The sequence below is a fragment of the Triticum aestivum genome, chromosome 7B, assembly GCF_018294505.1.
Source record: "Triticum aestivum cultivar Chinese Spring chromosome 7B, IWGSC CS RefSeq v2.1, whole genome shotgun sequence".
NCBI lineage: Eukaryota > Viridiplantae > Streptophyta > Magnoliopsida > Poales > Poaceae > Triticum > Triticum aestivum.
The window spans coordinates 377,400,925-377,428,260 of record NC_057813.1 but is presented as its reverse complement, the minus strand read 5'-3'; the positions used below and the strand labels follow the sequence as shown (position 1 = coordinate 377,428,260).

General features: G+C 44.8%; 2 protein-coding genes across 2 annotated transcripts; one reads left to right on the top strand and one right to left on the bottom strand.

The window, feature by feature from the left end:
* The first annotated feature begins 15,452 nt into the window (after positions 1-15,452).
* Positions 15,453-19,779, top strand: LOC123155866 (sphingoid long-chain bases kinase 1). Its single transcript, XM_044574011.1, has 8 exons — positions 15,453-15,719; positions 16,521-16,892; positions 17,164-17,257; positions 17,338-17,375; positions 17,632-17,778; positions 17,911-18,010; positions 18,654-19,111; positions 19,347-19,779. Exons 1-8 carry the CDS (start codon positions 15,690-15,692, stop codon positions 19,494-19,496), a joined length of 1,389 nt encoding a protein of 462 aa, XP_044429946.1. The 5' UTR covers positions 15,453-15,689; the 3' UTR covers positions 19,497-19,779.
* An 887-nt stretch (positions 19,780-20,666) lies between these two features.
* On the bottom strand, positions 20,667-25,056 carry LOC123155867 (transmembrane protein 120 homolog). Its single transcript, XM_044574012.1, has 10 exons — positions 24,610-25,056; positions 24,090-24,168; positions 23,881-23,972; positions 23,442-23,546; positions 23,263-23,342; positions 22,854-22,944; positions 22,676-22,783; positions 22,311-22,397; positions 21,318-21,386; positions 20,667-21,239 (listed from the first exon to the last, which is right to left on the bottom strand). The coding sequence occupies exons 1-10, from the start codon at positions 24,811-24,813 to the stop codon at positions 21,057-21,059; spliced, it is 1,098 nt and encodes a 365-aa protein (XP_044429947.1). The 5' UTR covers positions 24,814-25,056; the 3' UTR covers positions 20,667-21,056.
* Between the last annotated feature and the right edge of the window lie 2,280 nt (positions 25,057-27,336).

Here is a 27,336-nt window from a genome sequence, read left to right as displayed (position 1 = left end):
CATCTGTCGCCATCGAGCACCTCTGGGTCATTCTATTCTACTGTAATACTTTCAGTAGTTTATCTTTAGTGCAACATGTTTTGATAGATATCTTTGATCACCTATCTGCATCTACTTATATTCTGTCTCATGGGCATATTGTTTAGTGTATTTCAGTTTGTTGTGCTTAAATTCATATGCGTGGATGCTCGACTGTTGATCCTTTGGTGTTACTTTGTCATTCAACCGAGTTATGCTTTGAAAAATATCTCTAGCAGCACTCTGTCATTATTGTTTGATTTCCTTTTGCATCTAGTCTATCATGCTGCTTGAGATATTTTCTTTCTGTGTCACTATTGTTTACGTGAACGTTCACAGTTACTATGCTAAGCAGATCAGCATTGCCTTCATTAGTAGTTTCGCTTAGTCATTTGCAGCTAACTCATTTCTCTTCCTAGTAGCCGCTCCTATTTACCTTCTGTGTACATGCTCCTGTATTTTCTTCCACTATTGGGTCTGAGGGATTTGAAGTTTCAAACGAAATTTTAAATCTCCTATTCACCCCTCCTCTGGTTGGTATACTTTCAGTCCTTACAGATTCATCTAGAGTGAGTTAAAAATCACTTAGAATGCACTCATGCATGTTCAATGGTAGAGGATTCTCGTGCGTAGATCAGATGGATGCTTGATATGTCTTCAATGTATCTATAATTTTTTATTGTTCCATGCTATTATATTATCCATCCTGGATGTATATGCATTATTATGCTATTTTGTGTCATTTTTTGGGACTAACCTAGTGCCCAGTGACAGTTGTTGTTTTCCCCTTGTTTTTATCTTTTACAAAAAATCAATACCAAACGAAGTCCAAACGGAACAAAACTTTTTGACAATTTTTCTTGGACCAGAAGACACCTAGAAAGCTTTGGGAGGAGGCCAAAAAAGCCACGGATGGGCCACAAGCTCACGAGGCGCACCCTAGGGGGGCGCCCCCCGAGCTTGTGGGCCCACCGTGGCACCTCTAACCCTAATCTCAGGTCTATAAATACTCAAATATTCCCAATATATCAGAGGGCACACCAAAAATACTTTTCCGCTGCCGCAAGTTTCTGTCCTCATGAGATCCCATCTGTAGGCCTGTTCTGGTACTCCGCCGGAGGGGGATCGATCACGGAGGGCTTCTACATCAACCTTTACGCCCTTCCGATGATGTGTGAGTAGTTTACCATAGACCTACGGGTCCATAGCTAGTAGCTAGATGACTTCTTTTCTCTCTTTGATCTTCAATACAATGTTCTCCTCGATGTTCTTGGAGATTTATTCGATGTGATCTTCTTTTGCGGTGTGTTTGTTGAGATCCGATGAATTGTGGATTTATGATCAGATTATATATGAATAATATTTGAGTCTTCTCTGAACTCTTTTATGCATGATTAAGATAGCTTTGTATTTCTCTCCGATCTATTGATTTGGTTTGGCCAACTAGATTGAGTTTTCTTGCAATGGGAGAGGTGCTTTGTAATGGGAGAAGGAGTAGCGAGGCACATGTTTGTATTGTTGCCATTAAGGATAAAAAGGTGGGGTTTATTCATATTGATTGGATCTATCCCTCTACATCATGTCATCTTGCTTAAGGCATTACTACGTTCTTGTTAACTAATACACTAGATGTATGGTGGATAGCGGTCGATATGTGGAGTAATAGTAGTAGATTGTGACGCCCCCGATTCAATCGTACACTAATCATGCACGCAAATGTGTACGATCAAGATCAGGGACTCACGGGAAGATATCATAACACAACTCTGAAACATAAATAAGTCATACAAGCATCATAATACAAGCCAGGGGCCTCGAGGGCTCGAATACAAGTGCTCGATCATAGACGAGTCAGCGGAAGCAACAATATCTGAGTACAGACATAAGTTAAACAAGTTGCCTTAAGAAGGCTAGCACAAACTGGGATACAGATCGAAAGAGGCGCAGGCCTCCTGCCTGGGATCCTCCTAAACTACTCCAGGTCGTCGTCAGCGGGCAGCACGTAGTAGTAGGCACCTCCGGTGTAGTAGGGGTCGTCGTCGACGGTGGCGTCTGGCTCCTGGACTCCAGCATCTGGTTGCGACAACCAGGAAGAAGGAAAGGGGAAAAAGGGGGGAGAAAGCAACCGTGAGTACTCATCCAAAGTACTCGCAAGCAAGGAACTACACTACATATGCATGGGTATATGTGTAAGGAGGCCATATCAGTGGACTGAACTGCAGAATGCCAGAATAAGAGGGGGATAACTAATCCTGTCGAAGACTATGCTTCTGGTCACCTTCGTCTTGCATCAAGTATAAGAGAGTAGATTGAAGTCCTCCAAGTAGTATCTCCAATAGCATCGCATAGCATAATCCTACCCGGCGATCCCCTCCTCATATCCCTGAGGTAGAGCGACCACCGGTTGTATCTGGCACTTGGAAGGGTGTGTTTTATTAAATATCCGGTTCTAGTTGTCATAAGGTCAAGGTACAACTCCAAGTCGTCATGTTACCGAAGATCACGGCTATTCGAATAGATTAACTTCCCTGCAGGGGTGCACCACATAGCCCAACACGCTCGATCCCATTTGGCCGGACACACTTTCCTGGGTCATGCCCGGCCTCGGAAGATCAACACGTCGCAGCCCCACCTAGGCAAAACAGAGAGGCCAGCACACGCCGGTCTAAACCTAAGCGCGCAGGGGTCTGGGCCCATCGCCCTGAGCACACCTGCACGTTGCGGGGGCGGCCGAAAGCAGACCTAGCCTAGTGGCGTTCCAGTCCAATTCGGCGCGCGCCGCTCCGTCGCTGACGTCTGAAGTGCTTCGGCTGATACCACGACGTCGGGATACCCATAACTACTCCCACGTAGATGGTTAGTGCGTATAGGCTCGTAGCCAGACTCAGATCAAATACCAAGATCTCGTTAAGCGTGTTAAGTATCCGCGAACGTCGAACAGGGCCAGGCCCACCTGTCGCCTAGGTGGTCTCAACCTGCCCTGTCGCTCCGCCACAAGTAACAGTCGGGGGCCGTCGGGAACCCAGGCCCACCTCTACCGGGATGGAGCCACCTGTCCTTTCAGCCCCCTCGTCAGAATCACTTTCGGGTACTCAATGAGCTGACCCGACTTTAGTCACCATCTGTATAGTATGTATGTATGTATAGTATATACCCGTGATCACCTCCCAAGTGATCACGGCCCGATAGTATAGCAAGGCAGACTGACAAGAATGTAGGGCCAATGATGATAAACTAGCATCCTATACTAAGCATATAGGATTGCAGGTAATGTATCAACAGATGTAGCGACAATGTCAGGCTATGCATCAGAATAGGATTAACGAAAGCAGTAACATGCTACACTACTCTAATGCAAGCAGTATAGAGTAGAATAGGCGATATCTGGTGATCAAGGGGGGGGGCTTGCCTGGTTGCTCAGACAAGGAGGGGTCGTCGGTGACGTAGTCGACCACAGGGGCATCAGCATCGGTCTCGGAGTCTACCGGAAAGGAGTAACGGAGGGGCAACACAATAAATAATAGAGCAATCAAATGTAACACAAAGCAAGACGCGGCAATACGTTGTGCTAGGGGTGACCTAACGTAGGGATAGGCGATAACGGTGAAGGAGGAAACATCTGGGAAAATATCCCCGGTGTTTCGTGTTTTTGGGCAGAGGAGCCGGAGGGGGAAAGTTGCGAGTTCGATAGGTTAGGGATGGGTGATGGATGAACGGGCTGCGTATCCGGGTTCGTCTCATCGTTCTGAGCAACTTTCATGTTGAAAATATTTTAATCCGGATTACGGATTAAAAGATATGATTTTTAAAAGATTTTATTAATTTCAGGAATTTAATTAATTATTTAATTAATTTCGAAAATGCTTTTATGACATCAGCATGATGTCATGCTGACATCATCAGTCAACAGAGTTGACTTGGTCAACCTGACATGTGGGTCACACTGTCATTGACTAAGATTAACTAAAACAGATTAATTAGTTTAATTAGTGATTAGGTTAATCTAATCAGGATTAATTAACTTAATTAATTATTTAATTAATTAATTACTATTTTAGTTATTTTAATTATTATTTATTTATTTAATATATATTTTTTTTAATTCCTTTTTTTTTCAAAACGTTCTGGGGCTGGGGCCCCCTTGTCATTGGCCCCGGGGGCCTTAGCGGATCGGGCGCAGGGGCTCAGCCCGAACGGGTGCTAGCCCGCGGGGGCGCCCCCAATCGGGCAACAAGGGGCGGCTGGAGGGCGCGGGCGCCAGCACGCCGGCGTTGAGCTCCGGCGGCTGCGACCGGGCAGAGCACGGGGAGGGCCGCGACTAACTGGTGCGGGGGGGGGGGGGGCTCGCAGCCGACACCAAGAGAGGCGAGGGTGAGCGCGCCTGGGGTTCTCGGTGGTCGCGAGCGGAGGCGGCCGGGAACGTGCCGGCCACGGTAGATGGGGTGAGCGCGAACGGGGCGAGGAGCAACGGGTCGGCGCGGCGACGGGCGCGACCGAGCGCGCGCACCGGGCGGCCAGGACACGTGAGGGGGGGGCGCGACGACGGGTTCGTGGAGAGGGGCAGAGGGGAGTGGAGCGGGGCGAGGCCTCACAGGGGGGGTTCGTGGGGGCCGGGGCAGTGGGCGCGGGGTCGGCCGGTGAGGAGGAGACCGTGGACGGGGCGGCGTAGACGGGGAGGCGGCGCTGACGACGGTGGGTAGCTCCGGCGTCGATGCAGGGCGTCGGGGGCATCGATTACCCCCGACCGGATCCACGTAGGAGGGAGGTTGAGGAGGCAGGCCGGTGGGGAAGGGCGCCAGCGAGGACGCGTCGGGGGCGGGCGCAGGGTCCTCGGGCGCGGCGTCCCGCGAAGCCAGGGCGGCGACGATGCTCGAGGAGAGGGGGGTGACGAGGCGCCCGACGAGGTGGAGGTAGACGAGGGGGCGGCTCCGGCGACCATGGTCGGCGACGGCGTCATGGCGTCGGCGGGTTCGTGCCCCGATCCAGAATGAGCGGAGAGGAGGGGATCGGGGCGAGGGGATCGGGGGGGCGGCTCCGGCGACTGGACCTCCAGGCGGCGGCGATTGGTGTCGAAGGGGGCTCGGGAATGCTCCCTCGATCTAGATCGGATCGAGAGGGGGGAGAGCGGCGTGGGGAGTGGGGATGGGTGCGGTCGGGAGTTAGGGTTTCTGGGATGGGGGGATAAGGGGAGTGGGGTGGCCGGTTGGGCCTTTTGGGCTGGTGGCCTGCTGGCTAGCTGGGCCATTCGGCCCGGTGGGGGGGGGGGGGTTCTTCCCTTTTCTCTTTTGTTTAAGTTTTTGTTTTTATTTTATTTTCCTTTTCTGTTTTAGTTTTGTTTCCTATTGTTTTAGTTTTATTAAAATACACACGTAGCATCTAATTTAGTATTTCAACTTAGTCCATAGTCACAAAAAGTCTAATCCTCAAATAAATTAGTTTGACATTTTATTAATTACAAAAGGTATTTAAATAATTGTTTTCACTATTGTTTTAATTGTTTTAGGGCCTATAAACATTTTATCAAAGTTTGGTTTCTCCACCATAATTACCTACGTATTATTTGGTTCACTCCGAACATTTAAATCTTAATATTTGAAAACTTTTATTGTTTGCTCGATTTTGAATTTGAAATTCGAACTAGGTTCCGAACTAACGCGAGTTTATCCACAGTAACCGAGGTGATGTGGCATCATTAGTGGGGATTACTGTAGCTTAATTACCCGGGCGTCACAATTCTCCTCCACTACAAGAAATCTCGTCCCGAGATTTAAGCGGTGGAGTAAGGGGCGAAGGTGTTGGTAGCGAAAAACCTAACGAGTCTTCTCGGTCTTGGCTTCCCTTTCGAAGAGGTTGATCCCTTTCGTTGATATCTTCATTTCTCTGTTTCAAGCCACCATGATCAAGTTGTCATCCTTTCTTCAGGAACTTTCACCGTACTTACGAAAGAATAAAGGGGCTGGGAGAACAGACCTCTACAATGTTGACTAACTTGTTGATAACATCGGGGACGGTGGGGGAAGTAACTCTCGAATTAAAAACCCTTAGACATTATTGAGGACAAAGTGAGGAGGTATCCTGAGAAGTTTCGAGCAGATAGACAATCGTTCGTTGCCTGAAACAGGGTGTGAAAGGGGTTCAGTGCAATGGGAATAAGTATTGCGCCTGATACCATAATAGATCACTATGACGGTGGCCCGTGATCTTTCATACGAAGCCAAGCGTGAGGATTAGCTTTAGTAACAGGGGTGCAGGAGAGTCAGGTTTCGATCCTGGGACCTGTGGGTTATGGGCCCACCATGTGGTTGAAAGTAGGAAGGGGGCCGACATTTTGCACGGTATGATAGTAAGGTGTGTCAAAGGGTAGCCTGTCAGATATGTCGGCAACAACATCGATACCAAGGGCGAGGGACGAAGAGAACCATTTTCCTGCTCGTTGAACGAGGCGGGCCAATAGGCAAAGTTCTCGTCCATCGGTGGTTACCGGAATGTTTTCAACAATAGTAACAGGGTCTTGCTGACAGAATTATACACCGAGGTATATTCATAAGCAGGAGAATATTACTACCTAGATCATATAGATCACAAGAAAGGTTAAACCAATTAATGGAAAGGAAAATATGGTTATCAGATTAAGCAGAACAATGGAAAGGAAAATGTGTTTAAACACATATTTCAGGGTATATCCTTCCCAAGGACAAGCAGTGCATGATATCCACGACAGGATATAATATAGAAAACTCCTTAGGTAGGGGAGAGAAATTTCATGACATTACCCATACAGCGGTGTTTGGATAATTTAGCAGGAAACATTTAGCATTGGCTTCAAATGTCCTTGTTGAAAATCGAAGTACCACAAACATGCTTCGAGATAGCATTACATGGTCTTCAAGCAAGTTAAGGCTTTGGAAACAAAAAGGGTCCATCAGGAAGAACTTATAGAATAAGTCTTACAATTTCCTCATGGGTGGATGGATAACCTTGCTGAAAAGGAATCTATAATGATAGGTCCTCCAGCCGGGGGGGGTGCTAGGCATGACATCATGTTACCGGGTCATCAAAGGATCAACATCATAACTCTTGGAAAGTTGTCCCAACCATCATATCCGACCAAGATTCAGATCCGATCGGTGTCATGATACCTCAGACTCAGGATGTCCGAGAAGAAAAGTTGCGGCACATATCAACGAAATGACATTGTAAGATTCTCGGGAAATGAACTATGAAGTGATTTCCGTTATCAAGAGTTCATCATTAACCCAAGGAGAGGACAAGGAGGTGTCTGGTGAACTCAACGGCAATTCACCGAGATTCCCAAAAGATGGATGTCCACAATTAAGTGAACAAGGAGATAACATTTGTCAGATCAAAAGATATAAGGAAGTATGCTCGAGGAAAACATACACAATTAAACATTGGTTGAAAGGTGCGCCCGAAATATGGGTTGGGTTGCACGGCCAATGTCAGAATGGTGATTCAATTAGCGAAGGACTTAGAATGAACTATCGCCCATTCACTTCAAAGCAATAGGGTTGCTAGAAGTTTTGAATTCACACGTCTTAGCTCCATTGTCGGTATTCCGGTTGAAAACAATACGGGGACCAAGGAATGAACGAAGATGGCAAGAAGTATTAAGATATCAAGAATTATTAAGAGGTGGTGAAATTCTCACCACATTCTTGACAAAAAGTGATGGTAATACTTCCGAGGTAAGGAAGATCAACTGCTGGGTAGCAGTGATCTCAAGGTTTACACAAAACGCGAACAAGTTGTGTTGAACGGAAGGCAATAAAGTGGTCGATGAGAACAGGAATCATCGAGGGACAAGGATGATATTACACATCATGAATTCAATTGAATTCCTGGAAGAGCTCATAAGGTTGAAGATGATCACGACACAATTGTCGAGAGATTTCATGCAGATGTAGTCAATCAGCGACGACATCAAGTCAAAGGAATGATGAAGCAAGAGGTTATTGGAACCACAGTTACGACACAAACTCGAACTCAAGCTTGTTGTTTAAGGTGAAAGGGTATGACGAGGAAAATCGACGTAAGGTTAGTTCATCGTCGAAAATTGTGCTCCGAGAAGAAGGACCGGGTAGCACAGTTAAAATCATCAAGACAATGATATAGCCAAACAGGCTAGGAATGCTGTGATCGGGTACAAACTCGTACTTATAGAAGCTTACTGAAGAGTTGTTGAACCGTAGAGCGGACTCGGTTCAGTTATCGGGGTCTTTGAGTGTTCAGTAACTCAGGGCCCGTGAAAAATTGGAATCAGTGGAAAGGTAGCACTTGATGAAGAACTCATAAGATGTTATGCAGTTCCATGATAATCTCGAGATACCGGGGGCAACACTCAATGACAGATCAAAGTAGAGGTTGGACTGGGGTATTACTCTGTAGAAGGCAAGTGCTTAATCTTGCACGAGAAATGGTATTTAAAGGAGAACATGGTCGGAAACCATGATCATAAATGATCGAACCACGGATACAAGATGAACTTATAACAAGGGGGTAACTATTTTTACGAGCAGCTTCCATGATAAGTTATACATCGTGTCCATGGGCATGAACGCAAGGTTCAAGGTCGACTCCCACTTCTTCAATGTATAACCTTCCATTCACTTCTCGCTTTGATAAAAGCATTAGTGTTGAAAGTTTTACCTGGTGAAATACCAGAAGAGTATGACTCGTGAAAACTTCCGAGTTCACACATATTAAGGAAGGCCTAGGTTCAACCCGTTAGGGTATCGTGGAAACATATACCACAATCTTCAAGAGTAGATATCACCAGCTCAAAAGCAGAGCATGGTTGACAAGAGGAAAGGATACAATCTACCAAAGGCATTATGTATCGGAGAAAGAACTCACAAAGCGACTAATTATGAAGGACACTGTCGGATAATAATCCAACAGTGGATATGGCGATCCACAATGGGGCTGATATGAGTATCGATACCCAATCAGAGGAAGAAAGATTGCAAATGCATCGATTTATAGAACAGCTGAATAGTTCAACGCTTAATTAGCAAAGTAATTATGATTTTCAAATCAAGGGATCAGGAGAAAATGCTCTGATCAAGAATGGATAAGCTGAATAGACTTAGGGGTACAATCAATGACAATTGGATTTGTTGAGAACCAATTCCAGTTAAAAGAATGGCAGCTCAGTGAGAAAGGTAATCTATAAGGATCAAAGATGATTGCGGGTATTCACAAACATATTGTGTCAACAGACTCAAATGATAATGACAAGGAATGTCAATATGACTACGAGACTTATGGGATTAATCATAATGCAAGCAAGCAAGAATTTCAAGAGCCAAAGGCTCCAGAGAATTTTCGGAAGATCGAATAGTATTTGAAGACTTTTGTGAAACACATGAACAACTGGGGATAAGCGGATACTCGACAAGTGCGAGAATTATCCATAGGGGTATTCAGGTGACAAGGAATTGCAAGACAGTAGGCACAAGATATTCTCGGATCAATAGAGAGAATTTCGGGGTATCTTGTAATAACAAGATCAACTGGGAATAAAAGTAAGAACGTCAAGTGTATGTATTTATCCATAGGGATATTTCGATGGTAGGGAATTGCAAAAGCAACGGACACAAAGTCTCAAAAGAGTTTCCGCGAGTAACTTCGAAATCTTCTGGTGCAGTCGGCGATCACCTGGACTGAAGGGGCTCTCCGGGAGAAAGTATTTTCGAGAACCTAAAGTCAGATTTTAGTAGAAATCGTTTAACCCGAGTAGAAGAGAGTTCAGAGTCCCAGAGTAAAGGTCGAGGAGTAAAAGATCCTAATACTACCCAATGGCGACGTGGACCCGTAAGGCACACAGCCAAGTTAGTAAAAGTTTTTGTAATGTCTAGACTCGACTTCGGCCAAGGAGTGTGGAAGGGGGATTCCTACAGGCAGTCGGCTCTGATACCAACTTGTGACGCCCCCGATTCAATCGTACACTAATCATGCACGCAAATGTGTACGATCAAGATCAGGGACTCACGGGAAGATATCACAACACAACTCTGAAACATAAATAAGTCATACAAGCATCATAATACAAGCCAGGGGCCTCGAGGGCTCGAATACAAGTGCTCGATCATAGACGAGTCAGCGGAAGCAACAATATCTGAGTACAGACATAAGTTAAACAAGTTGCCTTAAGAAGGCTAGCACAAACTGAGATACAGATCGAAAGAGGCGCAGGCCTCCTGCCTGGGATCCTCCTAAACTACTCCAGGTCGTCGTCAGCGGGCAGCACGTAGTAGTAGGCACCTCCGGTGTAGTAGGGGTCGTCGTCGACGGTGGCGTCTGGCTCCTGGACTCCAGCATCTGGTTGCGACAACCAGGAAGAAGGAAAGGGGAAAAAGGGGGGAGAAAGCAACCGTGAGTACTCATCCAAAGTACTCGCAAGCAAGGAACTACACTACATATGCATGGGTATATGTGTAAGGAGGCCATATCAGTGGACTGAACTGCAGAATGCCAGAATAAGAGGGGGATAACTAATCCTGTCGAAGACTATGCTTCTGGTCACCTTCGTCTTGCATCAAGTATAAGAGAGTAGATTGAAGTCCTCCAAGTAGTATCTCCAATAGCATCGCATAGCATAATCCTACCCGGCGATCCCCTCCTCATATCCCTGAGGTAGAGCGACCACCGGTTGTATCTGGCACTTGGAAGGGTGTGTTTTATTAAATATCCGGTTATAGTTGTCATAAGGTCAAGGTACAACTCCAAGTCGTCCTGTTACCGAAGATCACGGCTATTCGAATAGATTAACTTCCCTGCAGGGGTGCACCACATAGCCCAACACGCTCGATCCCATTTGGCCGGACACACTTTCCTGGGTCATGCCCGGCCTCGGAAGATCAACACGTCGCAGCCCCACCTAGGAAAAACAGAGAGGCCAGCACGCCGGTCTAAACCTAAGCGCGCAGGGGTCTGGGCCCATCGCCCTGAGCACACCTGCACGTTGCGTGGGCGGCCGAAAGCAGACCTAGCCTAGTGGCGTTCCAGTCCAATTCGGCGCGCGCCGCTCCGTCGCTGACGTCTGAAGTGCTTCGGCTGATACCACGACGTCGGGATACCCATAACTACTCCCACGTAGATGGTTAGTGCGTATAGGCTCGTAGCCAGACTCAGATCAAATACCAAGATCTCGTTAAGCGTGTTAAGTATCCGCGAACGTCGAACAGGGCCAGGCCCACCTGTCGCCTAGGTGGTCTCAACCTGCCCTGTCGCTCCGCCACAAGTAACAGTCGGGGGCCGTCGGGAACCCAGGCCCACCTCTACCGGGATGGAGCCACCTGTCCTTTCAGCCCCCTCGTCAGAATCACTTTCGGGTACTCAATGAGCTGACCCGACTTTAGTCACCATCTGTATAGTATGTATGTATGTATAGTATATACCCGTGATCACCTCCCAAGTGATCACGGCCCGATAGTATAGCAAGGCAGACTGACAAGAATGTAGGGCCAATGATGATAAACTAGCATCCTATACTAAGCATATAGGATTGCAGGTAATGTATCAACAGATGTAGCGACAATGTCAGGCTATGCATCAGAATAGGATTAACGAAAGCAGTAACATGCTACACTACTCTAATGCAAGTAGTATAGAGTAGAATAGGCGATATCTGGTGATCAAGGGGGGGGGGCTTGCCTGGTTGCTCAGACAAGGAGGGGTCGTCGGTGACGTAGTCGACCACAGGGGCATCAGCATCGGTCTCGGAGTCTACCGGAAAGGAGTAACGGAGGGGGAACACAATAAATAATAGAGCAATCAAATGTAACACAAAGCAAGACGCGGCAATACGTTGTGCTAGGGGTGACCTAACGTAGGGATAGGCGATAACGGTGAAGGAGGAAACATCTGGGAAAATATCCCCGGTGTTTCGTGTTTTTGGGCAGAGGAGCCGGAGGGGGAAAGTTGCGAGTTCGATAGGTTAGGGATGGGTGATGGACGAACGGGCTGCGTATCCGGGTTCGTCTCGTCGTTCTGAGCAACTTTCATTTTGAAAATATTTTAATCCGGATTACGGATTAAAAGATATGATTTTTAAAAGATTTTATTAATTTTAGGAATTTAATTAATTATTTAATTAATTTCGAAAATGCTTTTATGACATCAGCATGATGTCATGCTGACATCATCAGTCAACAGAGTTGACTTGGTCAACCTGACATGTGGGTCACACTGTCATTGACTAAGATTAACTAAAACAGATTAATTAGTTTAATTAGTGATTAGGTTAATCTAATCAGGATTAATTAACTTAATTAATTATTTAATTAATTAATTACTATTTTAATTATTATTTATTTATTTAATATATATATATTTTTTTAATTCCTTTTTTTTTCAAAACGTTCTGGGGCTGGGGCCCCCTTGTCATTGGCCCCGGGGGCCTTAGCGGATCGGGCGCAGGGGCTCAGCCCGAACGGGTGCTAGCCCGCGGGGGCGCCCCCAATCGGGCAACAAGGGGCGGCTGGAGGGCGCGGGCGCCAGCACGCCGGCGTTGAGCTCCGGCGGCTGCGACCGGGCAGAGCACGGGGAGGGCCGCGACTAACTGGTGCGGGGGGGGGGCTCGCAGCCGACACCAAGAGAGGCGAGGGTGAGCGCGCCTGGGGTTCTCGGTGGTCGCGAGCGGAGGCGGCCGGGAACGTGCCGGCCACGGTAGATGGGGTGAGCGCGAACGGGGCGAGGAGCAACGGGTCGGCGCGGCGACGGGCGCGACCGAACGCGCGCACCGGGCGGCCAGGACACGTGAGGGGGGGGCGCGACGACGGGTTCGTGGAGAGGGGCAGAGGGGAGTGGAGCGGGGCGAGGCCTCACAGGGGGGGTTCGTGGGGGCCGGGGCAGTGGGCGCGGGGTCGGCCGGTGAGGAGGAGACCGTGGACGGGGCGGCGTAGACGGGGAGGCGGCGCTGACGACGGTGGGTAGCTCCGGCGTCGATGCAGGGCGTCGGGGGCATCGATTACCCCCGACCGGATCCACGTAGGAGGGAGGTTGAGGAGGCAGGCCGGTGGGGAAGGGCGCCAGCGAGGACGCGTCGGGGGCGGGCGCAGGGTCCTCGGGCGCGGCGTCCCGCGAAGCCAGGGCGGCGACGATGCTCGAGGGGAGGGGGGTGACGAGGCGCCCGACGAGGTGGAGGTAGACGAGGGGGCGGCTCCGGCGACCATGGTCGGCGACGGCGTCATGGCGTCGGCGGGTTCGTGCCCCGATCCAGAATGAGCGGAGAGGAGGGGATCGGGGCGAGGGGATCGGGGGGGGCGGCTCCGGCGACTGGACCTCCAGGCGGCGGCGATTGGTGTCGAAGGGGGCTCGGGAATGCTCCCTCGATCCAGATCGGATCGAGAGGGGGGAGAGCGGCGTGGGGAGTGGGGATGGGTGCGGTCGGGAGTTAGGGTTTCTGGGATGGGGGGATAAGGGGAGTGGGGTGGCCGGTTGGGCCTTTTGGGCTGGTGGCCTGCTGGCTAGCTGGGCCATTCGGCCCGGTGGGGGTGGGGGGTTCTTCCCTTTTCTCTTTTGTTTAAGTTTTTGTTTTTATTTTATTTTCCTTTTCTGTTTTAGTTTTGTTTCCTATTGTTTTAGTTTTATTAAAATACACACGTAGCATCTAATTTAGTATTTCAACTTAGTCCATAGTCACAAAAAGTCTAATCCTCAAATAAATTAGTTTGACATTTTATTAATTACAAAAGGTATTTAAATAATTGTTTTCACTATTGTTTTAATTGTTTTAGGGCCTATAAACATTTTATCAAAGTTTGGTTTCTCCACCATAATTACCTACGTATTATTTGGTTCACTCCGAACATTTAAATCTTAATATTTGAAAACTTTTATTGTTTGCTCGATTTTGAATTTGAAATTCGAACTAGGTTCCGAACTAACGCGAGTTTATCCACAGTAACCGAGGTGATGTGGCATCATTAGTGGGGATTACTGTAGCTTAATTACCCGGGCGTCACATAGATGCAGGCAGGAGCCGGTCTACTTGTCACACACGTGATACCTACATTCATGATCATTGCCTTAGATGTCATCATAACTATGCGCTTTTCTATCAATTGCTTAATAGTAATTTGTTTACCCATCGTATGCGTTTTTTCTATAGAGAAGCCTCTAGTGAAAATTATGGCCCCTGGTCTATTTATCATATTATTTTCAAATCTATAAAAACCAAAACCCCAAATATACTTGCTGCAATTTATTTATCTTTACTTTATTTTGCACTTTTATTTTCCTTTTATATCTACCTCTATCAGATCTCATACTTGCAAGTAACCATGAAGGGATTGACAACCCCTTTATCGCGTTGGGTGCAAGTATTTGTTTTTGTTTGTGTAGGTGCTATCATTGGAGACTTGTGTGTCCCTCCTACTGAATTGATACCTTAGGTTTTTAACTGAGGGAAATACTTATCTTTACTTTGCTGCATCACTTTTTCCTCTTCAAGGAAAAAACCAACGCAAACTCAAAAAGTAGCAATGATAGTGGATCAAACTAGAATCTAAGGACTACAATAATTTTGATGATGCAAAAGCACACACATTGAGATAGTTCACATATTGAGATAGTTCGAACCAGTGCCCTATTTCAAGTTCTTCAAAAAAGCCTAGCATGTATTTTATAATAAAATAATGAGCGACTCGTCCCAAGACAAGGGTCTTCGCCTTGTCTCTGGTGGCCTTAGGTCCATGGAGGCACGGTGGACCACAGCCTCTGCCGGTGAGAGGGCTCCTGCTCCGTTTTTAGGTTTTTTGTAGGGTTGATTAGAATTTGTGTCATGCTTAGGAAAGCGAGACAATGGTGGCTCCCTATAGTTGAAATAAAGTTTCCCCGCCTAGTCTTCGTTCCGGCGATCCGTACAACGTCGTCGGAAGGCGTGTGGAGGTGTCTCTCCAACGGATCTCGTGGGATTCAGTCGGTGATGATCTTCAGTGGATCTCCATGGATCCAGTCTTGGTGCATCTACGTTCGTGCGTTTACAGGTTGAATTTTTCCGATCTACATTTCTGTTCATCGGTGAAGGTTGCTGTTTTGATGCGCTGGTCCTATGGGGCATGAGCATGACGACTTTCCGACTGTCTACTACAACAAGTTTTGTCAGGCTTCGATGAAGAAGAGGCCATGACGGCGGTGCGATTTCTGCTCGCTTCAGTGCTTGTAATTGTCGCTAGGTGGTCAATGGACCCGATGTAATAATTATTATTTATGGTGTTCTTTGTACTACCACGAGGTTGACGAGCAGATTGGAAGTTCTCGAAAAAAAAAGAGAAGATATGTTCTCACTGATTAAGCGTTGGACAACGTGCAGGAGTCCAAACCCACATGAACCAAATCGCTCTCCTACACAGTACATCCACTCATCCAAAGAATCAAACCATCGTAGTCTTATTCATCCATCTTCCTCATCCAACGGCCGCTAATCGTCGGCAGGAGAAAACAAACGAACAAAAGGAAAGGGGCACGAAATAAACACCCCGTGCTTCCCCTCTCCTCCGCGATCCCCCTCTCCCCTCTCCTCTCCGTCGCCGCCGCTCGCCGCTGAGTCCCCAGCACCGCCGCGGCCCCTCCCTCTGTTAACTTGAGACTTGGGAGGTGCTTCTTGATCTGGAGCTGTGGGCGGTTGCCTCGCGTCCAGATTGATCATGAGCTCCAGAAGCCTCGTCCGATCCCCGGTAAAACCTTCCTCCCGCTTCACTAAGCCTGTTCCTTGTTGTATCTCCTAGGCGTAGCTGTCTTTTAGAATTTATTTAGTTTCCGAGTGGGAACTGGAGCGTGCAGATGAGTGAAAATGTCCTTGCTTTCTCGAGGCTTCCAAGAACGGGGGAAGAAACGGAGGGGTTGTTCAAGTTTTCTTTTAAAATTTTCTCCTCTCTTCCTCTTCTGCTCTGCATTTTGGGTAGTTAACTCTTGATTTTGCATGTGGAATGTGATCCTTTTCCCAGACTTTCTACCACTAGCTCTGAGATCTGTTTCTTGTGTCTAGTTGCTGGCTTTCCTTCCTCTCCGTGGGCTAAATCTTTAATGGAGCTGGATCATTGTCGTGTAATCACGAATTTTCAAGTTTTCATTACAAATGGAGAGTTTTCTATGGTCACAAACTTTTCTCCTGCTGAATTTTACATTGTTTTTCTATGCATCGTAGTATTACATTGTTTTCCTTTCTAAGCAAGTATAGTACTATCTCCGATCCAAATTAATTGACACAGCTTTAGAATAATTTTAGTGCAAAGTTGTACTAAAGTGGCGTCAATTAATTTGGATCGGAGGGAGTATTGATTCATAGTGCTGCGGTGGGAAATACTTCCCTAAGACTAATGTAGCATCTTATTGAGAGATATTAGGGTACTGCTATATTGTTGCACGTGAGTACTACATTAAGTTTTCATCTTAACATGGGCACGGAAATACTCCTTTTTGAGCATGTTAGTTGACTTTAGATCTTGCTCTCATATTATGTATTCATCATATTGCAGGTATCCTGTAGTGCTGTAAACGAATGCTTTTCCTACAATTCACGCCGCCCAAGAAGCTACTATCAGTATTCTAATACCATGAAGCTACAGACACCGCAAGCTGGCCAGATGCTTTTGCCTCGCAAATTATGGAAATCTACTCGATTGCAGACCACCCTTCTCATCCAGAGGCGGACTGTATCAAACTGTTGCTCTGACCTTAGTACCACTTACACAGAGCAACTTCCCAGCTATTTAGCACTTAATGTTTTGCAAGACCAATCAAATGCGAAACAAAACAATATTCGTAAAGTCCTTGTCATCCTGAATCCTAATTCTGGATTCCGTAGCTCTCGTGAGGTTTTCTACAAGAAAGTGCAATCAACACTGAAGGTAAGATGTTTCTAGATTTGCTATAAGTGAAAATGTTTATGTTGGTTTCAACTACCAAAAAACATCCCTTTCAGTTTCATGGTACTGATCGTCTTAGTTTCTGTCATTATCCATTGAGAGTGTATTGCCCTCTACTTAGTTCTGTGAAATACTTAATTTACACAAGACAGCAGCGAAAAATTCCTTCTGTTTTTAATTGGCCGCATATGCCTGTTAATATATATATATTGCTACCTGAGTGCTTTTGAGTTTGAATTTTGATCTGGTGCAGCTTTCAGGCTTCGCGATGGAGGTTGTTGAAACAGCATATGCTGGTCATGCAAAGGTGCTTGCTTCTACTGTTGACCTCAGTACATGCCCTGATGGTAATATCAACCGCGTATCTGTTTTTGCAATTGTGCTTTCGTTTCATTGCTCAATTCACTGATGTTTCCATTCGTTACAGGCATTATCTGTGTTGGGGGTGATGGAGTCGTAAATGAGGTATTGTTTTCATCTCCTTCCATATGTTTCTCACTGGACTGAACTGGTAACCTGTTTCACTTTCTGCTGATCTCCATCGGTTATTATTTGAAGTTTGAACTTTGAACTGCGTAGCACTCATACTTGTCCACACCTTGTACTTGTTTTGGACAACAACACACCACTGTCATGTATTGCAGGCCTGTCAAATTATTAATATACAAATAGAAGCATCAGTACCCATTCTGCTAACTACATATTTCCATACATTAAACAGGTTGTGAATGGTTTACTTGGTAGAGACGATTTGAAAGAGGCGCTTCAACTTCCTATTGGTATAGTTCCTGCTGGTTCCGATAATTCATTAGTATGGAGTGTTCTTGGCATCAGGGATCCTGTGTCAGCAGCAACTGCTTTAGCTAAGGTAATTTTGTGATGTTATGTTGAAAGTGATAATTTTCTTCATGAGTTCTGTTGACAATTTGACATATGGTGTGTTGTTGTCATATTTTACATGTGACTCTGCATATTAATATGTAAGTTCATATTTCTGTAGGGTGGTTTCACACCGATTGATGTGTTTGCTGTAAAATGGATCCAAGCTGGAGTTACTCATTTCGGTTTGACGGCTTCCTACTGTGGTTTTGTAGCTGATGGTAAGTTTACTTCTTCTGTACGTGTAGCTCTGTAGTAGTGCATGTGATGATTGACTCTTATTGCATAGCTGATTCGAATGATGCTAGTCTGTGTTAAAACTTGGTATAATAACCTAGTTAGACAACCTTGTGGAAGGTATTGTCTTCGGCAACAAAGTTATATTTTGTTCTTATTTGGTTTGGCTGTTGGTAAAAAACTATGAATAGAAGAGACTTTGTTTGTGATGTTTGGAGATCATACATAATACAAAACAACAGCAAGAGCGAGAAGGAATGACAGAACTTCTACTATGATCTTGCTAACTATCTGGGATTACAGAAATGCTCATGGTTCTTATCTAGATATTTGAGAACTTGAAATGTTCTTCTGAACACTTCTGTTTGTATCCTTGAGAATAGGAACAAGATTAAATTACTTTATGATTTTGATGACATTGAAGAAGATATCAGATTAATTTGCTTTAAAGATCCACTCATGCTTGTTACCTCTTATTGGTTGACGATAATATCCACTAGGCCACAGTTCCAGATTGGTGTGATTTTACTGCACTAATGCATCCCGTCTTCTGTTTTACATAACCATAGCTATGATATGTTTTTAGTCACCTTATGATCTCGAATTTATTCTCTCTCTTTTTTACAGTTCTGCAATTATCTGAAAACTTCCGCCTGCAGCTTGGGCCCTTCCGTTACGTCATCGCTGGCATTCTTAAGTTTTTGTCCCTGCCCCAATACAAATTTGAGGTGGATTATCTGCCTTTATCACCAGAGAAAAATCCTAACTTGGAGTCACCGATTGAAAAATGCCATGGCCAGCTTTCTGATGACAGCAAGGTTAAGAGTGGTACTTATATGGATAGTAGCACTGGAGATAATTGGGTTAAGAGGAAAGGGGAGTTTCTTGGCATTTTGGTCTGCAACCACTTCTGCAAGCCTGCCCAGGGGTTATTTTCTCCAGTTGTTGCACCAAAAGCTCAGCATGATGATGGCAGTCTGGACTTGATTCTTGTACATGGAAGTGGAAGACTCAGATTATTTTGCTTCTTTGTTGCCTATCAGTTTTGCTGGCATCTTCTACTCCCTTTTGTGGAATATGTCAAGGTATTGAAACTTTTGTACTCCCCCAATTAAATCTAACCACCTCTTTCACTTGGCTTGTGATGGCTGTTTCAGGCAGGCATCTTGAATCTGGACCTAGAGCTATCTTTTGTGTTCTTAAAATTAATTGCATCTCATGACTCCTCTCACTCTACGGACTCACTTTGTAGATTGTTGAGTTGAGTAATAATTACTTCTGTCGGTCTGTGACACTCAATTTTGCGACCATTTCTTGCAGGTAAAACAAGTAAAGATTAGGCCAGTGGGCAGTACCCACAGTGGTTGTGGTGTCGACGGCGAGCTTCTTCAGGCGGAAGGCCAACCAGAATGGCAGTGCTCTCTGCTCCCAGTACAAGGCCGGTTGCTTGGCCGGCATCCCAGAACATAGAAGTAGGTTTGTGACTCATCCAGAAGTCGTGCTGACAGTTCCGAGCAATACTACAATGTACCCATTAAATTAAGTGGTTAACAAAGTATTGTTGCACTGTAAAAATGTGTCTTCTTCCATTATTTTCACCCATTCTCTTAAGGTTGTAGATCTGCAGATGAACTCCAGGTTTGTAGGCCCCCATTGATGGGCAAGTGTATATTCCAGGAAAAGTGAGGCTTCCTTCTCTTCTTTGCATGGAAGTACAATGCAGATGGAATGTTAAGCTTAGTTTTATTCATTATTCTGATTGTCTGTTTAAAGTGGCCTTTGAACACCATGTTTTTTATTATATTATATGTAGATGTACAAAATTTGTTTGATTGCATAATCTAGGCATCATTACAAAATAAGCAATGTTATTAGCTCAATGGACCACAACTAAATGTGGACTATGAGAAACTCTCGTTTTTATGCACCATTAATGTACATTTCACTAAAACTCCCAAGATAAAGATAACAAAGCTCAGCTATGTTAACATTGACAGATGAAATTCCATAGTAATCAATTTGTCTGGTCGCAGCGGTGGCACGCTAGGGTTTGCATAGCTTCCAACTTTGTGGGACCTCAACCAACTCTTTTTTTTCGTGTATAATAACCTTTTAGTAAAGCTGAATACATACATGCAACCTCAGACCAAAATGTGGATAATGTTGTCAATCGGTTCGCTCCAACATCTCAAATTTAAAACAACTCGTCTTGCAATTCTCTCAACTAAAAGACGAAATGAAATCATCTAAAAAGAAATAAATGAAATCAACTAAAAGAGGACAAAAGTGAACCACTATCTAATACTCCCTCTGTCCTAAAATTCTTGTTTTAGATTCTAAGACAAGAATTTTGGGAGGGAGGTAATATATACCTACGAGCAGAGAGGTGAATCCACCAAATATCTGATGTTCATCTTCAATCCTATATTTGTGCTATCATGAACCCACCACATGACTTCTGAGCAAACCTGTTCTCTGATTTCAGTTGATCACCAGCTTGAAATGAGAAGATGCCCCCATGGATAATTTTTCAGAGTGGTAGTGCCATCATGAGCTATCTATTGCAACCCATAACTCCTAGACAAACGTGACACAGGATTAACGGACAATTCAACTAAATCCAGAAACCGATACGAGAGCTTATCAACAACGAAAAAACCTCAGTCTCACGAGAAAGAAATTGGCAGGGTCACAGTTTGTATACAACTTTGCATGTTTGATTCAGACAATCTAAGTCTCGCAAATAACTATCCTATACCAGGAATTTTTTTAACTACCCCTTACAATCCTAAGTTCATCTAGCCCACTCGATGTCCATAATAAAAAAAATAAACAAACATGAACAGTTTATTCTTAGTTACCCTCAACCTGACACCATCAGCAACAGAGTCGTTTGATGATTACATGGGTATGAGCTTTGACAGAGACTGTCAGCACAAGGAGCTGGTGGCCAAAAAACTAAATACTTTACATTTTTGATAGCCCCTGATTGAATATGGGCAATGTTCATATGATGAGAACGTCTCCATTTCAAGCTCCAGCTGCCGAATTTGTCAGCGATGAGCGAGTCGGTGACGTGCATGCAGCAAGATCTCGTTTGCTCTTGGACTTCTTCATCTTTGCTTTGAATCTGGACTTAACCATCAATGTGTCCACTGTGTTTGCAAAGTTGCCAATTGCCATTGCAATAAGCAGGATCCCACACACCACAACCTGTGACAGCATGCATAGGTTATAAAATGGGTCCAATATGATAAATCATGGTTGCATCAATAGCTAGAAGTTCCTTACCTGCCACTCAGGAATGATCCCTCTATGAGCTGTCCGAAGAAGTAAAAATCCAACATAACCCTCAAAGACCTATAAATAGAAGGGAAGTCAAGATAATTGCCTCTGGCATTGTACATTTGTGAGAGAAATATTATAACTTGATGTTATGAGGCGAGAATGCTCACTTGATCGCACAGAAAAACCAATCTAAATAAATGACCTGATACTATTATTCAAACAGGTAAAAAAGGATCTAGATAAATAACCTGATACTATTATTCAGACAGGTAAAACAGGAAAATTTAGCACATCATGCCAAGATCAAATGTGAACTATGAATACAAAACTAGTCTATCCTTCATGAGCTTGGGCTGATATTTGCATATTTAATACTCCCTCCATTCCAGATTACATTACTCGCTCCTTCCCTTTTTTCTCCCACCCCTTGGTGTATTTTGTTTCGTTAAGACGAGCATTTGACCAGCACTTACACTATTAGTATGTAACTAGATAATTGCCCATGCGTTATAGTGGGAGCATAAACATTCTAGTAGGTTACCCTATGATTTACCTGTCCATATTAATGTGATTGTGTGAAAAAATAGGATTTAATTTGATAAGCACTTATTGGTAAGTACAAAGTTAGTACAAAGTTGAGTCACTTATTTTGGGACGGAGGGAGTATTTATTAGCTTACCCAAGAAAACAGTTTTTTATTTGGCAAGCCAGTTGAGGCGATTTTTAAGAAATAGGATGGAAAAACCATGAGATGGGAGGGGATAAATCAAAATAGGAAGAGGAGGGGGAACGTATGTAAGGTTGGACGAAGGACGAGTGTACGACAAAACCTTATGTGTTTTTTAAGTAGGAGAGAAGAGATTTATGTGATACAAAATCATAACCACAACTCACACAAGTACTTTTGAGTACGAATCTAATGACATCATTTTATGCCACATAAAGTATATACTAACAGAGTAATTGTTGGTCAAAGGCTTAAAGATAACAGCATACCTGCAAGAGAAAGAGGATGGGACACAACAGCAATAGTTGGCCTTCAACACCAGCAGTCTCGCCCCACACGACGTCCATCCTTTTAGCCTGACGGAAAGAAACATTCAAGTTAAAGAAAACTACTTCGACTAAAGTTTCAGCAGATGATTGCACCGGTAAATGGATGTAGTAGAAGTCATATGGTGCCTAAACATGCCATGCGACAAGATAGATGGTGCAAAGATAATTTCAGTTGAATAAAGTTCATAAAAATCGTGAAGTTATTCACAAAAGGAGCTACTGATAAGGAAAATAATAGGCTAGAACTACCAGAGTAAATACAGAAAGAACCAGTTTTTTTGCCCTTCTCTATCAAAATGTATTACCTTCCCCAAAGCAATTCGAGTATATAGTCTTTGACGTTGATATCTGTTCTGCAACATCATGGCAAACCCTTGCATCACAGCCCAGCACAGAAACAACTCGACACCTCTCTGCAAAAAGAGCACAGGCTAAGCACATGCTTCCGTGTTTGGAACAGAAGAGAAAGATTTATAAGCATACCTGTTTGCGGGCACAATCAGGTTGTCCCTTAATCCCCCATGTGAGGCTCACCAGAGCCATCAGCATGGCACAATAGTGATGGCATACCCACCTTAAGAATAAAATGAACTTTTGTTAAGTGCCAAATGCACCAAAAAGAACTAACTTTACTGGTGCTTATATGCATAATGAGTTAATGACTTTGAAAAGAACAGACAAAATTATAACAAGTGAAGGCCAGCAAACAACATGTCAGAGGTGGATAAACAGGTATTGGAGAATAGAATTGTTGTTATCTTTTAGTCAGGTAAGGCAAAGCAACATAATATCCCCTTCAAATGAGAGATGAAAATACTGGTCGATACTAAATGCAATGAATCACCATTAAGAAAAAACAATGGATCCACAGTAGTTAAAGATTGTTCCTTACCAAGGACGGATATCACTTCCATTAACTCGCAATATGTTCTCTCGCAAAGCTAAAGTTGTATAGAGCAACAACAGCCAGGCCTGTTAAACATAAGATAAGTTGACCTGTCAGTTTATCTTTCAGAACATAGCATCAGTTCATATTGTTACCAGATTACCTGAACGAGCATCAGAGCATACCTGATATAGCTGAACTGGCAATGCTGGAAAGCATCCATTCCATAGCCATGACCGAAGAAACAACAGAATCATCGGAAAACCAAGAAACACTATGGCAGTCCTATCCTGAAAAAAGAGAGGAATAAAGATTAATAAGTGTAAAGTATTTCCAGCTAATGATTATTATCTATATCAGTACACGGTTCTCCACAAATCTAACATCTATATCTGCAAAACAACTCAGACATTGCTCAGCAGGTACATCTTTCACTTTGTAGAAGGTTTAAAGGATAGTATTCCCCCCAAAAGAGTACTCGGATCAAATGGAAAACTAAATTTCAGAGCTGTTTATCTATTGGTGGCTCAAACACACTTGCAGCCAGCTTCATGCTAAGCCCTCATTTCAAAATACGAATAGCGGACTAGATTTTCACCAATGATAACACAATTTTACACATACCCTGTAGCTATTGTATTCCTCCTTCACCTTGAGCTGTACCTCCTTCCTCGCGCGGAGATTCACTGGTCCCAATAACAGCTTCAAAAAAGTGCCTGTAAACCCCCAAGACAGAAAAATATTAGAAGAACAAAACCTCAGAAAAGAGAGAGGTATATATGAACATGACAAAAATGAATAACAAGCTCAAGCTGAAGAAGAGCAGCAATCACCATGCGCCTTGCTAGGGAGAATCGTCGCAATGTCACCATCACTTATGAGGCATGACGCTCGATCCAAGTCCTCGTGGACCTGCCACAAGCACACAAAGAGGCCACAGTCACATCACCAGCAGAAAAGCATGCTGCATGCACATTGTGACGATCAATGAATCAGCAGCATCAGACGCCTATAATGGCGCGGTGATTCAGAGAGACAGGGTCCCAAAGGCTCCCCAGGCATCCACTGGTACGTCTTGGCAGTGCCTGAAGTCAAGATTTCCACAGCCCACCAAATTGCAGTTCCACGCACGCACGTAGATCTTCCGCAGCGAGTGATCCGGCGCGGGGAAGCAGCGCAGCGCAGCGGCGCGGAGCCGAGCTAGCGGCGCTAGGAATCCTAGGCGCAGCAAACACCCGCGCGGCGATCTCCTCGGCGACCCGCCGACACACCCACGCGCACGCAACGCACGCACGCACACTTGGAGAAGGAGGATGACCCGCGCGGCAGCCTGGGAGCAGCAAGGTTGGTTACCTTTTCGGTTTGTGCGTTGGCGGCGGCCTTGCGCAGGCGGGCGACGTCCTCCCTGAGCGCGGCGGCGCGGCGGCGCAGCGCCTCCTCCTCCGCCCACGTCCGCGAGAGCAGCGCGGCGGCGGCGTCCTGCAGCTCCCGCGCCTGCTCCGCCGCGCGCGCCGCCGCCTCCGCCGCCTGCTCCCCTGCCTTTCTCTCCTCTCCCATCTCCTTCCTCCGGCGCCCTTTCCTTCTCTTCTCTCTCTAGCTGCTGCTAGCCCCCTCCCTCCCTCCCTCCCTTGTCGCTCTCTCTCTCTAGTCTCTACTACGCGGTAGGCTGACGGGTGGGGCCCACGGCGAGGGGAGGAAGAGGGAGAGAGGAAATGGGCAGGCAGAGAGAGGTGTGGGTTGGTTTGATTTGTGATCCGGTTAGATTAATGCGGTGCGACGAGATGCGATTTGCCCATTTCAGGTCTTCTTAAATAGACCCCTTTGCCTTTCTTTCCTTTCCTTTTCAGTTTATATAGGGGCAGTGGAGATGAGTAGATTTGGAGGGTGTTGCGATTAGATTTCTACTTTCCTTTTCCTTTTTCTATCGTCGACAAAAGTTGTCCCTCAGATGCAAAGAGTCGATCTCAATCACTTTCTAAGCACACGTGGATGGATACTAAACTATCTAGTAGTATCTCTACGGTAAGATCACGGTAACATTTATTCTCAAGAAAAAAAATATATCACTCCCCTGACTGCCAAATTTAGGGGGCGAAGGTACATGCAAATTTCAAATGGCCAAGAGTTAGGACCTGATTTTGTTTTGTTTTGTTTTTTAGGGGTTTGGTATGTTTTCTGTTATTCTTTCGAAGGAGATAGTGTTTTTTGTTTTTTAGGTTTTGTCGTGTTTGTGCCATTAGCCGTGCACGTCATCGTATATCGACGTGGAAAGAAGCCCGTGACATGATATTTCATCCGTACTGGTGTTCTCACATCATATGATCATTGAATTGAACACGAACAGATCTAGAGATAAAAATGGAAATCGTGACGAATGGTCTTTTGCTTTGCTTTATTTGGGTTGTCATGCGCTATCTTTGTCCCCCATCGCACGACATGATTTTATTTTGTCCGTGATCTTCTTGATATTTCCTCTATGTGGGATGGTCACATTTGTATCAACCCAGAATAAAAATATATAAATATTCTTAAAAACTATGCAAGCAAGGAAAATGTAAAAATAGATACTACCAAACGCACTACAACAAACGGTTTTGGCGGTTGCTAGGAAAGCAAAGGCTCTATGGTTTACCGAAGGACATGCAAGGTTCATATTTAGGAGACCAACGTACATGCAAATTTCAAATGACTAAGAGTTAGCACCTAATTTTATTTTGTTTTATTTTTGAGGAGTTTGGTATGTTTTCGGATATTCTTTTGAAGGAGTTAGTGTTTATCGTGGGATGGCGTGGAGTGTGAATGTGCGGCTTGATTGCATAAAATACATGCGTGCCCTTGCTCTGTCGATGCGGTGCGATGATGCTTGTGTCTTTACGTGCTGGATTACCTTTTACGGTTTGTCATGTTTGTGTCATTAGTTGTGCACGTCATCGGATATCAACGTGGAAAGAAGCCTGCACCATGATATTTCAACCTTGCCGGTGTCCTCGCATCATATGAATGTGAGCAGTTATGCACATCACTGAAGTGAACATAGACAAATCTAGAGATGAAAATGGAAATCGTGGCGCAACGGATTTTTGCTTTGCTTTACTTGGGTTGTCATGCGCCATCTTCGTCCCCCATCACACGCCAACATGATTTTATTTTGTCGGCGATCTTCTTGATATTTCCTCTATGTGGGATGGTCACATTTGCATCAACCCAAAATAAAAAATTGATAAATATTTTTTTAACTATGCAAGCGAGGAAAATGTAAAAATAGATACTACCAAACGCACTACAACAAAAAGTTTTGGCGGTTGCTAGAAAAGCAAAGGCTCTATGGTTTACTGAAAGACATGTGAGGTTCATATTTAGGAGACCAACATACATGCAAATTTCAAATGACTAAGGTTAGCACCTGATTTTATTTTATTTTATTTTTAGGGGTTTGGTTTGTTTTCAGATATTCTTTCGAAGGAGCTAGTGTTTATCGTGGGATGGCGTGGAGTGTGGATGTGCGGTTTGATCGCATGAAATATACGCGTGCCCTTGCTGTGTCGATGTGGTGCGATGATGCTTGTGTCTTTACATGACGGATTACCTTTTATGGTTTGTCGTGTTTGTGACATTAGCCATGCACGTCATCGGATATCGATGTGGAAAGAATCTCGTGCCACGATATTTCATCCTTATCGGTATCCCCACGCCATACATGTGTCAGCAGTCGCGCACATCATTGAAGTGAACACGGACAGATCTAGAGATGAAAATTAAAATCATGAGGCAATGGTTCTTTCTTTGCTTATTTGGGTTGTCATGCACTATCTTCGTCTCCCATTGAACACCAATTCGACATTTTCATTTTCTCCTTGATCTCCTTGATATTTCTGTTCTATGAAATGGTCATATTTGCACCAATCCAAATTAAATAGATACATATTTTTACTAACTATGCAAGCAAGAAAAAAGTAATTACTTCCAAACGCACCACAACAATGGTTCTCGTGGTTGCTAGGAAAGTAAAGGCTCTATGGTTTACTGAAGGACATATGAGGTTTATATTTTCCTAAAAACAAAAAAAAAAATGTAAGGTTT